This window comes from Cynocephalus volans, chromosome 10 (genome assembly GCF_027409185.1).
Source record: "Cynocephalus volans isolate mCynVol1 chromosome 10, mCynVol1.pri, whole genome shotgun sequence".
In the NCBI taxonomy this organism is placed as follows: Eukaryota; Metazoa; Chordata; class Mammalia; order Dermoptera; family Cynocephalidae; genus Cynocephalus; species Cynocephalus volans.
This window is the reverse complement of record NC_084469.1, coordinates 23,740,809-23,756,186: the sequence shown is the minus strand read 5'-3', so window position 1 is coordinate 23,756,186 and position 15,378 is coordinate 23,740,809. Positions and strand designations below refer to the sequence as shown.

Genomic DNA, 15,378 nt, shown 5'->3' with positions numbered 1-15,378 from the left:
ACAGGTTTTTTTGTTTTTCAATTCGCCAGCGTCTAGCCGTACCAAGGTCGCTGACTTTTCCACAAAGGAAAGCCAGAACGAGCAGCAAGTACAACCTGCCAGAGCGGCGACCTTTTAAAACGACAAAATGGCGACCGCCTCTCAGCGGCCCCGAATCTCCACCCACTCAGGGCGGAGGTCTGCGTCATGTGACCCTCCCCGCCCAAGCCCCGCCTCCCGTCGCAGTGCCTGACGGGAGGCGGAGAAGCGAACGAGGGCGTCGGCCATTTTGTGTCGGTTTCCTGTGGGACGCGGTTGTAGCCGTTGGGTGGGGAAAGTGAGGTGTTTTTCGCCTTGTTTTTCCTGCTTTTTTTCTCCCTTTTTCTTCGTCGGCAGAGTGAAGTTATGGGTCGCAAGAAGAAGAAGCAGCTGAAGCCGTGGTGCTGATATCCTTATTTGTTGGCTTGAAGTCGAGGGCGAGCTGGGGTGCCGGTTAATGGGGCCTGGGCCTGGGAGCCCTGGATTTGGCCTATGGCGGGGAGCGTCTGGGGTCTAGGCCTCGGGGTGGGTGCCTTGGTGGCTGGGATCGGACTTGAGAAGGCTCCTCGGAAGACGGGGTCCGTAGGGCGAGAGGCTCTGGCGATTGTGGGTCGTGAGACTCCGTGACTCAGGAGGTTCTTGTTTGGTGCGACTGGGAGGCGGCCTGGACACCTCCACCAAGGACAGTGTTCCCTAAGGACTATTCAGCCACATTCCGTTGTTTTGGTGACGATTCAACAAAGGGGCTTTCTTCGAGTATAATAAGCTGATTGACTCTATGGAGGATTGGGAAAGAGCTTCTGGAGTCTGTAACCCACTTTTTCCATTTTTTGTAGAATCGATAATTAAGTAAAGACTCAAGTTAGTCAACCCTGGTTTGGAACCCCCCCTTTTTTGTGGGGGTGGGGGAGAACTAGCTTCCGTGTCTCACTCAGGCGCCTTAATCTTCAGGAAGCGTTCTGTTACAGGGTGGGGTTTCTTGTATCTATTTCCCAACTTTATAAGACCAAAAAAGGCCCATCTTATTAGAAAACTCTTAATGAATTGCGGCATCTTTTTAGTACTTTTTCCGGTATTCGTAAAGAGATATATTCGTAGATATAACGTAAAGTTAAAGTAGATTTTATTTACTGTATTTCATCTAGAAACGGTTTGTTAGAGAGCTGCATTTATTTATAATAGCTAAAAAATAAAAAAAAATAGGTTGAAAGCGGTTACGAATTTTGTAATGAGCTTTTAGGAAAATCTGAATAGTGAGGTAAGAATTTCCAGTTTCGTTGATGTAATTCCTGTGAGTTTAGACACATTCCTTTGCAACAAATTCATACGGAATTGGAAACAACTTTATGAATTGTTCCTTCGCAGTTGTGCCGTTATTATTCACTGTGAAGTGAGTCTTAGATTCTAAATATTGATATATTCCTAATGTTTCGAATATTTTTATTTTTTATATATCGAATGAGTTAATTCTGTCTTGAAATTGTCTTGACTTAAACTTACGGATTTCTTAACATTCGAACTCCTTCCTGTCCCACTCATCTTACTATAGATTGTTTTATTATAGGCAGTGTTATTATTCTGCAGTTTTTGCACCTTAACAATATTGATCAAGTATTGTAATAGAGATTTTGATGATGAAAAGATCCTCATACAGCACCAAAAAGCAAAGCATTTTAAATGCCACATATGTCATAAGAAATTGTATACAGGACCTGGTTTAGCTATTCATTGCATGCAGGTAAGGATTTGTATTATGTATTTAATTTTTGACTCCTTGTAACTTGGAAACAACATGAGAGAATAATCTTGAATTTCTCTTTGACAACTGTGATTTTTTTGTTTACTGCAGATAAGAAATAACCACATCTGTTCTAGAGCCATCCAGAAGCTAAACAAGTTGAGCTTTTGTGTTTAAAGAGAGTTTATATTTGTATTTATCTTTAAATTATTGAAAATATCTTTCATTCCAGGATAGTTTGGTGACAGTTAGGTTGAAATCACACAATATCTCCTGAGTACTTGTAAGAGTTAACAAAGATCAGTGATTTAAATTTTGTGGGCAGTTTGGCCATAAGAATACATAATTAGCTGCCCTTACTCACTGCTGTTGAAGGATTTATTTGTTATAATCTGTACCTTGAGGCTGAGCTTATTTTGACAATTTTTTCCATGGACCTCTTTTGGAATGGCAGCATTGTCTTTAAAGTTTCTAGGTTTCTTGAGTCCTTTCACTACTAGGTAATGAGAGCTTTGTAGTTTATATTCTTAAAATCTAATAAGTATGTTTCATTCAACATTATTTCTTCTACCTTTGTCAGTCCTAGATCTGCCTGAATTTTTGCCAAATTAGACCTTAGAGATGAACAAATCCTTATTCACTGGAAATTACTTTTGTGGGAAGCAGGGAGACATTGTTACTCTAAGTTTAAAAATAAATTTGAATAGATCCGTTTCACTCCAGTTACTTTACTATAGCAACTTAATATCCATTTAAAAATATTTGCGAACCTACCACATGCTAGACCCACAAGTGTTCACTGTGGCATCCACTAGTTATATGTGGCTATTTAAAATTATTAAATAATCCCCTTACCGGTCAAAAAAATTATTAAATAATTTTAATTTTAAAGATTATTTTAAATAATTAAGTAAGACAATTATTTAAATAATTAAAAATTATATAAAAGTTTAAATATCCAGTTCTTCAGTTGCGTTGTAACCACATTTCCATTGTTCAGTAGCCACGCGTGACTAATGGATGACTATTGTATTGGATAATGCATATATAGATAGAACGTTTCCATTCATCACAGAAAGTTTCTATTGAACAGCACTGTCCTAGACACTGTTTTAGGGTACTATATAGCAATGAATAAAAAAGTGTCTGCCATTGTGGAGTTTAAATTTATGTTGTGGAGGAAAAATCAGTTGTAAGTATTTGTTATCTTAATGGTGATAAATGATAGAGAAAATGAAAACTAGGTAGGGGGCATAGGGATGGCCACAAGATAGTTAGGAAAGGTCTGAATGAGAAGCTGGCATCTGAGCAGAGATCTGAAAGGAAGTGAGGAAGAGTTTCCAGGGAACAGCAAACGAAAGGTTCTTACATCAGGAAGATTCTCCTATGTGAAGGAAAGGGAAAGGACAGCACTGTGCTCCTCTATGTAGGAGGGCTTGTGGGCTATCGTAGGCCATTTTCTTTAATTTTGAGTGAAATGAGGAGTTTGAATAGCAATATAACATGCTTTCAGAACACTTTTTTTAAAGATCATTTTAGCTGCAGGGTTGAAGTAGACTGCAGAGCATTGTGAGACCGGTTAGAAGACTTGGAGTATTCCAGGCAAGAAGTGATGGTGACAGAGACTAGAATTAGCTGATAGATTAGATGTGGGGTATGAGAAAAAGTGAGGAATTGAGGAAGATATCAAGGTGTTTGGTCTGAGCAGTGTGAAAAATGAGTTACCATATATTTAGATGTGGAAAGCTGCAGGAAGAATAGGCTTAGGAATGAGGCCAACAAGGTAGTTTTCTGTTAATTTTGAGAAGGTGTATTGAATATCCAGATGGAGATGTTACCTAAGCAGTTTGATGTACAGTACAAGTCTGGAGTTTGAGAAGTTGGAGCTGGAGATAGAAATTTGGGAGTATAAGGATGACTAGTTTAAACTCTGATACTAGATGTCCTTTCCTAGGTATAGTGTGGATAAAAATGAGGTGCTAAGTCTCTCTGCCCTGGATCACTCTCAACATTTAGAGGTCAAAAGATCTTTTAATCTTTTAGAACCATCCAAGGAGGTTAGGAGTATAAAAACCTAGAGAGTAGTGCTCTGGAAGCCAGTGAAATGTTTCACGAAGTTAACTGAGTAAAATGCTGGTGGTTGGTTAAGCAAGAAGAGGACTGGATTGGATTAATCGAAGTGGTGGTGGTCATTAGTCATCTGACGAGTGATTTCCAAAAGTGATGGAGGGTGAAAGCTTGATTAGAATGCTTGGAAGAGAAAATGAGAGAGGAAGTGGAGGCACTCTTTTTTAAGAGTTGTACTTTAGAGAAGAGCAGAAAAATGGAGTAGTTGCTGGAAGGAGATCAGTTGATAAACAGTAACATGTTCAATCGACTAAATGTTTTTATTTTCACAGCAACCTGTGATACAGGCGTGGCAGTTAAATCATACCAGTTTTATAGATGATAAACCCTAGGACGTTAGTAAGTTAGATGATTTGCTTTCCAGCATGCCGTCATTAATGCTCCTATTTTTTCAACCAAGATCATACTACTGTTGCTTGGCAGTGTTCTAAGAAACCTAATTCTGGGAGGATTTTAAGCAAATCATGTTGTTTTTCTCTTCTTCCCAACACCTTTAAATTAATTAATTATTTTTTGTGGGGGTGGATGGCCAATACAGGGATGGAACCCCAGACGTTGGTGTTATCACCATCACACTCTATAGCCAACTGAGCTAAGTGGACAGCCCCTGTAATTACTCTTTTAAAGACTCTTATCTATCTAATGGAAGTTTTTTTGTGTGTCGGGGGGTGGGTTTAGGTGCATAAAGAGACAATAGATGCTGTACCAAATGCAATACCTGGGAGAACGGACATAGAGTTGGAAATATATGGTATGGAAGGTATTCCAGAAAAAGACATGGATGAAAGACGACGACTTCTTGAACAGAAAACACAAGGTAAATATTAAGATGTATTTTTTTTGTAATACATCTTCATTTTAGAGAGCGTATTACTATTTTCAAGTATAAATTTAATGGTAGGTGATAGATTTATTCAGAATTTTGAGTTCTGTTTTTCTTTTTTATGTCTGTGAAGTTAAATACTTGATTTGTGTATATGCCGTTCCATTTGGATCATTCCAACATTTTATTATTACATATTTTTATTTATAATCAAATTCCAATTGGAATTAGCAAGTGTTGAGGCTTTGAAAACGAAGGCTTGTTTTGAATTATGTAACCACTAACAGTAGATTTCGTTTTTTAGTGCTGCTGTTTGGCTTGGAATTTGAAGCCATGTATTATCCAGATGGTAGAAGCTGTTAATAATCACCTGTGAAACTTTCTGTTTTGAAAAACTTTTCAGAGAGGTCAGACCTCTGTCATAGTTTACCTTTTGGTGTGCCATAGAAAACTTTAAAAAATAAAACTGACTTAGGATAACCATTTTTATCTTTCATATGACAGGGAAAGGATGTTAACCTTGCCTAATATAGAATGAAAATACATTTGAAGAGTAGAGAATGGTATTGAATTTTTTTGGAAGAAAAATCACGAACTCATTGCACTGAAAAAAAATTTTTTTGTTTATATTTCTCTACCATTCACTGAATTTTTTTTTTTTAATGTTCAGTGTCCTAAACTTACTTAGTTTTTCTTTTTGACTCTATGGAAAAGATTAATTAACATTTTTTTTAGCAGAGAGTCAAAAAAAGAAGCAACAAGATGATTCTGATGAATATGATGATGATGACTCTGCAGCCTCAACTTCATTTCAGCCACAGCCTGTTCAACCTCAGCAAGGTTATATCCCCCCAATGGCGCAGCCAGGACTGCCACCGGTTCCAGGAGCACCAGGAATGCCTCCAGGTAGCACATAAGGTTTCTTAAAATTCAGTGTTCTTAGGATATTATTTGTATGGTATGAAAGTATTACTTTCTTCCTCCTCTTTACTATTAACTTGTGATTTTTTTCATTGAAATTCTTGTTTGTAGGCATACCTCCATTAATGCCAGGTGTTCCTCCTCTAATGCCAGGAATGCCACCAGTTATGCCAGGCATGCCACCTGGGTAAGGAATCTTTTAATTGCCTTATGGGCTTGTGCCTAGTAATGATCTTTTTTCAGCTTGGGTGTTATATGAATTAAATGTTACTTTGCATTTTTTGCTTCTAGAAGGTGTGGGCTCTATATATCTTAAACTTGTCTAATACAGGGGTTGCCCAATAAATTTAAGGAATATAAATTTGCCTCTGAAGAGAATAGATAGTTGGGTTTTAGGATGTATGTAGGCAGCCATCTGCTTGAATTGCATTTGCTGTGATGAAAGTAATTGGTTATAGATTTGAGTTTCTGAGATTCAGAACTATCCGTGACACTTTGTAGTTGTGACAAGAAGGAAACTCTGTAAGTGATTTATTTGTCAAAGCGTCAAAAATTAAAATGAGTATGAGGTACTCATGCCCATCATTTTTACTTAAATATTGTTGGATGTGAGGTATACAATACACTTTCCCACTGTATTTTGAAAATCACAGTTAGATTTTGATTTTGTCATACATTTTCACAGATTGCATCATCAGAGAAAATACACCCAGTCATTTTGCGGTGAAAACATGTAAGCATCTCATTCATAATGTAATTCAGGAGGTATAATCATGTCATTTTTTTGTGTGTGTTTAATGGTATCTATTCAGTTGACTTCAGAAATTTTCTAACCTTCCTCACCAAAACTTCTAAAATGTGCAAGCTTGACACAAGTCTCTTAAAGGAGGGAAATAAAACATCTGTGAGGAAATAGTAATAAACCCTTATATAAATAAAGCATTTTTAATGTGCAGCTATTTCCCCCAAGCTACTAAAAGTAATGGGACATGGTAATAAGGGTTAGAATTTAAGAAAGGATAGTTTTTGCCAAATTATGTGCTTTATTATTATAGAACGTAATTGAATTTTCTTCTAATAAAATCAATATGTAGAAGTTAATCTTCTCATAAAAGTCCTAAATTAAGAATTGACAAACTTGTAATTTCTTAAGTGAATTGGACACTGATATTTGAAGGTGAGCTCTTTCAGGGGAAGGAAAATAAATATGGGTTATGTTTTTAAGTCATGGTTTAGTGTTAGGTAGCTATTATAAATATGAATTAGGCAATTTGAGTTTACTTTTGACTATCTTTAATTTTGGTAGTAGTTTTTCCTCACCCTTCCAAAACAAAATCTTTCTCCACAGTATACATTCAGTATTTTCCCTTTAAAAAATCTGACAACTCCAAAATAGAGATTTTTTCTTTTTTATTTATGTCTGTGTGTATATTTTCCAAGTGAACAAAAGCAGATTTTGCTTCCTAGTTACACATTTTATATGAGGCCTCTTGTACATATTAAGGAGAGCATATTTGTTCTCAATGACTTTACATGTTTTGTCACTTGTATTCCCCCCTTTTAATAGTAAACCGAGGAGTTTGCTGGGTTTTAGAGGTTTTGATAGGATTATTATTGTGTTGTGTGCTCTTTCAGCTTGATTGTTTTCAAGATTATAGAGGTCAAATTCAAGTCTTTTATCTAGTGTTTCAGGCTTTAGCCAAAATATTTTTTAGTGGTTTTTACTGTTAATTAACATCAGTTGTTTCTTGAAATTTGCTCTCTAATAGAATGATGCCAATGGGTGGAATGATGCCACCTGGACCAGGAATACCACCTCTGATGCCTGGTATGCCACCAGGTATGACATGTTAGATAATATCCTTTTTAATATGACCGGCAAGCTTTATTTCTGTGTTTCTGAGCAATAGATTTGTGGACATTGGTGCAACATAATTTTATAATTTCCATAGGCGAGTTCCTTCTAAAATTAATGTGAGAAGTGTATGATGGACCCCCCCTTTTTTTTCTTTTTGAGGTTTGAAATAGATAGTAAAAATAATAGGCTTCAAAGTAGCCAAAAATGAGTCAGAGAGCCTATCTGCTGAAACTCTTATACTTAAGAGAGGCCGTATTCATTAGGAATGTTTTAGCAAGTAATAGATATATCCAACAAACTGTTTAAAAAAATCAAGGTAAGCATATATCTCACTCAGTGAAAAGAAAAGCAGTAGATTCAGTGGTTCGGTGATATTAAGAACCCATGCTTTTATAAAATTTCCTCTTTGCTAACCTATCTTTTCTCCCTCAGAAATGTTCTGAGTGGTTCTAAGATGGGGCAGATAAGGGATGTCAATAGCAATGGACTTTCCTTTTCCTTTTATTAGGAAGCAAAATAACTTTCCCAGAAGCTCTTTAGGCATTCACATGTCTTTGGCCAGAAGTAGGTATAATGGATTCCCTAGCTGCAAGGGAACCTGGGAAATGAAGTACTGTGTATTGACTCTAGAGCTTGTAAAGCAGAGGCACAGTGTGGAGAAAGAGATTTGGTTAGCCAAATAAGTGTGTCACATGAGACTCTCAGTTGGTTGCCTTGCTTTTTGTGCTAGCATGTTTGCAATTCATATCATATTCGGAAGTGCTAAAATGATAGTTGATATGAAAAGACACAGGGAAAATAAAGCAGTAGAAAATCTGAAAAGCACTGTAGTGTCAGTGCAGCCATTTATAGGAAACAGCTCCACATATGATCTGAGATATATTTAAGCATTCAGTGGAATACAGAATAATAATTGGTGTTCGTTTGGTAATGTGAAATCAGTAAAAGTTTTAAGTTACTTTGAGGAAGTTTAAAGAATGCACTAGTGATGCATTTTGGGAAAATGTATTTATTTATTTATTGGCAGCTGGCCCATACAGGGATATGAACCCTTGACCTTGGTGTTATAATGCCACTCTCTAACCAACTGAGCTAACTAGCCCGCCCTAGGAAAATTTAGAGTGTTTGAAGGAATAACTTTGGAAAAATTTTTATGGGTTGTGACATTGTGTGTCATCAAAGTTCAGGGAACATTTAAACATCTGTCTGGTAGATGATTAAAATAATTTTCTTAATATGTTTCAAAAAGTTTGTTAGATAATATCAGTAAGCTTAATTGCTGTTTTGCTGATGTGCAGGGTCTAGTGCAAAGGAAGGGAAAAGTGTGAGGCAAGATTGTTGCAAGGAGCAAATGCCTAAGTTCCTTGGATTTCTTTGAGTTGTTCAGCAATCAGTTAATAGTTAGTAACTTTGTAGTACATAAGCATTTTTTTCCAAACTAAGTGTTTCAACAATTGAGTCCTCTCCAACGGTTCTTCTCTATAGGTATGCCCCCTCCTGTTCCACGTCCTGGAATTCCTCCAATGACTCAAGCACAGGCTGTTTCAGCTCCAGGTATTCTTAATAGGCCACCTGCACCAACAGCAGCAGTACCTGCTCCACAGCCTCCAGTTACTAAGCCTCTTTTCCCCAGTGCTGGACAGGTAAGGTGAAATTCCTAAAAAGGATTACACTTATTTATATTAAAGGTAAAGTGCAGTTGTTTACAGAAATCTTTGAAATTGTCATAGGTCAATTTTTTGTTTATAATATTTTTGATATTGTTTATTAAATATACTAAAAAGTAGCGTATCCTTTTCCATGTTTACATACATTGATTTCCTCTACTTATAAAAAGTTGAGTGGAGCCAGATAGTATGTTATTTTTTCATATCTGTGGACTCTTTATTCTTAGCTTTAGTTAGAAATGAAAGTTCAATTTTGGGGGACTTAAATCATGGTAATGTTTAGAGGTCCTCCTTTACTTATTAAACTATGAATGGAATGAGACCAAAGCCAAAGATTAAAGTCCTTAAGATCTTAGCAAATCATTTGTTGGGCTCATTCTCTATATTAGAACAGTGATAAACTACAATGCTGCACTCGGTGGAAGGGCGTCAATTAGTGGCTTTTGACCTAGTCAGTCATACTGTATTTCCTATTGGTCTTGTCTTTTCCAAAACTTATTCCAAAACATAAGTGAAAGATATTTCTGTTACATATGCTATGCAAATAACAGTTGAAGCCTTTGCTTTTTTCAGCTTCATTCAGAATTAAGCAGATGTATTTAATTTATTCAGAATTAAGACTAGGATGTATTTTCATTCTTTTATTTTTTTATTTTAGGTTATCCCTTAGTTGATTTCTTTTTTCAGTTTTTTAAAAAAATGTTTGTGGGTATGGAATTCAGAGCATTCAGTGTCTTAAGGACATTAACATGCTTTTTCAGTGGGTGGGGGTTTTGTTTAATGAGAGATGTTAAACTTGTGGCAAAAATCTTTTTGTGTAGGTTCATTGATATACAGAATTGGATTGGAGTGTCAATATTAATGCATCCTTAATTCTCAGTTTAAGGTATCATTCTTGAAATATCACAATGCAAAACACATTAGTTTTAGGAAAGAAACTATAGTTAACTAGGTTTATTGGTGTAGAATTAAAAACATTTTTTTTGAGGCTTGTACTTTCACTTTGTTGATTGTAAATGCATTAACTGCCTTCCTCTTTAAATAAATGACATCTGATTGCATTAAATTTTGCGTTTACAAAAATGCAATCTATACTAAAAAGTCTACCACGTGGCTTATTTTTCACCCATTTGTTTGGAGACTTTTCATTGTTTCCTTTCTTTTATGCTACAGATGGGGACACCTGTAACAAGCTCAAGTACAGCTTCATCCAATTCAGAAAGTCTGTCTGCATCTTCTAAAGCTCTGTTTCCTAGCACAGCACAAGTACGCAGGAAGTTGCAGTTTAAAATTGTTAAAATGGCTTTATAACTTAACCCTTTGGACCCTCCTTAAAAACTAAATCTTCCCCAAAATATATTATGTTTAATTTTTTTAAATTAAAATTAATGGTATCTAAATCAAATGGCATTTGAAAATTTGAATTCAAACTAACAAAAAAAAAAAGCACCCTAAACTCCTATGGTTCTAAAGGGTTAAAAGCATGTAAGCAGTAAATGCATTATAGTGGCCAATGGTTAGCCTGATGCATGATTAAGCTATTTTGATTTATGCTGTTTAATGCATCACATTTAATGTAAAGAAATTTAGTACTCTGCATTTGGTTCTAAAGTTGGCCTAGTTTACATGTTTTAGATGTTTAGTATTATGAAGAGTAACACTTTGTTACTGGTAACTTTTTACTTAGAAGATCCTGCTAAAATTAACCCTTTTGTCCATGGTAATCATCCAGCCATTGCTAATTCAGAGGGGATTGTGTTACTGTGTAAAGAATACTTCTAAAGTACATATCTTTAATGTGTCATCATTGATACTAATTGTTCATCCTATACTTAGTAACTGGAGTTTATTCAAACTCTCACGTTCTGTAGTTTCTAACTTTTTTTTCTGGGCTGCTTGATAAATTAAACGACTAATTTAGAACAATAAAAATAGAGAATACATGCTGTTCTGTTATGTGATACTATATTTCACCAATCTGAAATAAATGCAAAGCATTGTAAATTAAATTTTTGGTGAGGAGGTAGAAATCTGGGAAGTTACATATACAGTCTTACTTACCTTGTTTCTACTGCTGTGTTTTGGATGTAACTTTAGCTTAGCCTCTTCTGATATTCTTACAGATTTTCTTGAATTTTGTGGAGTGTTTATCATATATTACTTTCTTTTAATTCCACTTAAAGTTTGGTTCTTTATTTAATGTTGGTGTCTTGTTTTTAAGTTAAATTGCTCATAAATGTACTCAATTTTGGGTTTTGAAGTTTAGTTGATGAAGGAATGTGTTTTACAGGCTCAGGCAGCTGTCCAAGGACCTGTTGGTACAGATTTCAAGCCCTTAAATAGCACCCCTGCAACAACTACAGAACCCCCAAAGCCTACATTCCCTGCTTATACACAGTCTACAGCTTCAACCACTAGTACAACAAATAGTACTGCAGCTAAACCAGCGGCTTCAATAACAAGTAAGCCCGCTACACTTACAACAACCAGTGCAACCAGTAAGTTGATCCATCCAGATGAGGATATATCACTGGTAAGTTGTTTTCAGTTTTTTGCTAGAAGCATTTGATTGAAAACCGTTGTAGCAACTTGTCCATTTGAATTCAGATTATCTGTGATCTGATTTAATGCTTATGAAGAGGTTTTTACCATTCTGATTTTTAAGAAACCCAGCATACAGTAAACAATGAGTGGATGTTGCATGTTTTGATCTTAGATGCTTTCCCTCCCCTCTTTTCAGACTATTTCTAAAAAAAAGACAGTAAGTTGGGTTCTTACTCTATTAAAAATCATTTCAGTTAGACAGATTTGTATATATTAAATGAAGAAATAGTTAAAGTGTGAGGTAGAATCTGCAGGTCACTTGAAGCCCATAGAAAGGAATTTATTTAGGTATAAAGTAAATATTTAGGATTTTGATAATAGTACGTCTTCACTGGACAGTTTCTTGCTGAAGCAATTTATAATTCTTGGAAAGCTGTTAGCCATGCTTCAAGTATGAAAATAGGTGAAGTTTTTTAAGGCATGGAGATTTTAAGTAGTTGGACCAGTATGTGGGGCAAAAAGTAATTAGTTGGGGAGTGTAAGGGTAAATGTTTTAAAAATAATTAACTCTATAAATAAGATTTTAGGTGCTTGTTTCTGTGCCTGATGAACCTCTTTGCATACAGGTATTTAACATTGTGCTTATTTTTATTCACAGGAAGAGAGAAGGGCACAGTTACCTAAATATCAACGTAATCTTCCTCGACCAGGACAGGCGCCTATTGGTAATCCACCGGTTGGACCAATTGGAGGTATGATGCCACCACAGCCAGGCATCCCGCAGCAACAAGGAATGAGACCCCCAATGCCACCTCATGGTATTTCTCTTCTTACGTTTGTTGTATTTAGTGGATTTTCTGAGTGTATACACACAAAATGTTAAATTTATTTGCAAAGTACATTACATTTAAAAATAGAATGCATAGACCAACTCAATCTATTTTTTGTGTTTTAAATGTGTTTTTTAGGTCAGTATGGTGGTCATCATCAAGGCATGCCAGGTTACCTTCCTGGTGCTATGCCACCATATGGGCAGGGACCGCCAATGGTGCCCCCTTACCAAGGTGGGCCTCCTCGACCTCCGATGGGAATGAGACCTCCTGTAATGTCGCAAGGTGGCCGTTACTGATCTTACTTCATCCAGTCTAATAGGTTTGGAGATTAAACCTTTTCTCAACTTGTGCTGTTTATATAGCCAAGCTTCCGTCAATAAGGCTTCATTGTGACTTTAACAAACATTATCTTCCCACATACCAGGAACTATTGGACATTTATTTTACATGGGAAAAATTATTTGGATTAATAAAGCAGGAACTTTTCCTGAAGTTGCAATTTATACTGTATGGCTTCTTTTTCATGTTTCATCTAGGTTTTTAGAAGTGAAGTATAGTAAATTTGGTTCGTTAAATTGTGAAGGCGCTGGAATTACATGAACATACCACCTTAATAAAGGCAAGTCCTGCAAGCTTACATTGCTATTTGTAAAGTTATGCCTTCACAGCATTTCAGATGCTGTTGGACTTTATGTCCCCAACCTAGCTTGGTGAGGGCTGTAACTGTTTCCAATTACCTGTACATTGGAAGTCTGAATGTGTAACACTATTTAATGTATTTAGAGTCCTCATGTTGCAGGGTTTAAAAATCTGACCCACCAAGGTCATGTGAATTTTCTGTACTGTTAAACTTCATTGTAATAAAATGAGAGAAAAATTTATGCCTTTTTATTCATAATCCAGCTGTGGACCACTGCCTGAAAGGTTTGTACCAGACGCATGCCACGGTAGATGTCCACATAATAAAATTCAGTTATCAATGCAGTTTTGATATATCACTGGTTTCTGTCTTTAAGTTGTAGGTTGTTCCTTAGCTGCATGTTTAAAACTGAACGATATATATAGAATTGTATGTTAATGCTTCAGTTAACAGAAAAACTTAGATACATATGAGTCATTACATAATGGGTATGAAATCTTTATGTCATATTTCCAACCTGTTTGGTTTTAGTACATGTCAAATGACGAAGATACTTAAAATGTAAACGTTAATTCTTTTTCCTTCCTGCTGAGATTTTAGAGTCTAGTGCCAGACCCATTTATTTCCTTCTTATTATTTTTGAGACTTCAGTACTGCATGGACCTCAGAAACTTTTTAGGTGCAAACTTCTAGAAGCTTAGGTGCATGCAGTAGTAGCTTCTTCTGTTAATAGATTGGTATATATTACTCTAAGTGAAATGCTGAGAATCTAAATGTGCCTCTATTAGAATGGTCAACAGATGAAATGGCAATTTTTAATTTTATTATGTTCCTGGAAGTTTACATTATTCATTTGATTACATGGGTACCTTCTGTTATTAAGCTTAGATGGCCTTACTGTTAAATGTTTCATCCTTGGAAATTTTAAATGTTGTGTTTTTATAGAGAACTTTTTTGTAGAGATGACTGCTATTATTTATTATTTTGTGTTGCAAGTCTCTTATAATAATAGCTCTTGTTGACCTTTTTTGGCATCCGTTTTTCTGATCTTTTCTTTTGCAGGGTAGTTTTATGATTAAGTATCAAATGACTATACAAAGTAATTATTAAATATAATGAACTTGAGTTTTTTCTCAATATAAAATTAGAAAATGGTAACTTTTCTTTATAACTTTTATGTGAAGGCATAGATAAAAGACATGACATCTGAAGTTGTAAGGAAAAAAACTTAACTCTGTAGGAAAATATATTGCAAAATGTTTTAACCATCACAAAAGAGTCTGTACTTATGTGACAGGTAAAAGTCATTTATTTAGAGAAAACATTGCAAGTATTCTAAATCTGAATGCTGTTTTAAAGCTGATATTCTGCTCCAGTGATTTTATAGCTTCTGTGCTGTGGTACCATTGAGGTGCAGAAATTCCATAGTTTGAAAAGAAAACATCCATATGTGTCACCAAGAATGTATTTCTTTCTTCTGCCCAGCAGCCAAGTTCCACACCCTTTCCCCCACTGAACATCTGACTACAAATCATTTTGGAATTAGCATATGCTTCTTAGGTTAGGCAGCAAATTTACCATACTGCCAAAGAAAAATCTATGTTGAAAATCTTTTAAAATGACATGATTAAATTTAGAATGATTAAAGAGGAGGTGCTCTCCCAAACCAAATGTGTCTGAAGAATTTCATGTACAGGTTTATCAGCAAACTGCAAAGCGTTAGTAGACCTGTTTCAAAAACTATGCAAAACTTTATTTGCATTTTATGCAAGGAAAAACAGTGTAGCAAGGTTTCATTTTCTCTGAGGTCTGGAGGGAGAAAATATAACTTAAAAGTAAGTCGTAGAATTCCACTTAAAAATTAATTGAAAGTGGTGTGTTTTGGCACTTAAAACAAACTTAAGCACATGAGTTCCTATGTTTTGTAGCTATATGACTCATAAATGATGCCCATTCAGTATTTTTGCATGCATCCAAGCGTAATTAAGCTTCTAGAAAATACCTTTTACCTAACTGCTTCTGGGGTCCATAGTGTGGTTGAATCATGAGTGGAACAAATTACATTGAAATAATTAACTCTTTCTTTGACTTATGCTTCCTTAAGTAATAGATGAAGTTGAATCAAAGTGAACTTCAATTACCGTCACTGAAGACAATTTTTGGGACTTGATATATTCAGGCAGGCATTGTAATTGCCATAATTAAGGAA

At 35.6% G+C, this 15,378-nt stretch overlaps 1 protein-coding gene across 7 annotated transcripts; it reads left to right on the top strand.

The window, feature by feature from the left end:
• The first annotated feature begins 266 nt into the window (after positions 1–266).
• ZNF207 (zinc finger protein 207) lies at positions 267–13,513 on the top strand. 7 transcript variants are annotated; one of them, XM_063109743.1, is made up of 12 exons: positions 267–425; positions 1,630–1,756; positions 4,562–4,700; positions 5,445–5,612; positions 5,739–5,814; positions 6,313–6,360; positions 7,397–7,467; positions 8,971–9,128; positions 10,326–10,418; positions 11,443–11,685; positions 12,355–12,514; positions 12,665–13,513. In XM_063109743.1, exons 1-12 carry the CDS (start codon positions 385–387, stop codon positions 12,823–12,825), a joined length of 1,485 nt encoding a protein of 494 aa, XP_062965813.1. In that variant the 5' UTR covers positions 267–384; the 3' UTR covers positions 12,826–13,513. The 7 variants fall into 7 exon arrangements, with proteins under 7 accessions (XP_062965813.1, XP_062965812.1, XP_062965816.1 ...); XM_063109742.1 differs by having other exon boundaries at positions 5,442–5,612; XM_063109746.1 differs by lacking the exon at positions 6,313–6,360.
• Positions 13,514–15,378: the final 1,865 nt, after the last annotated feature.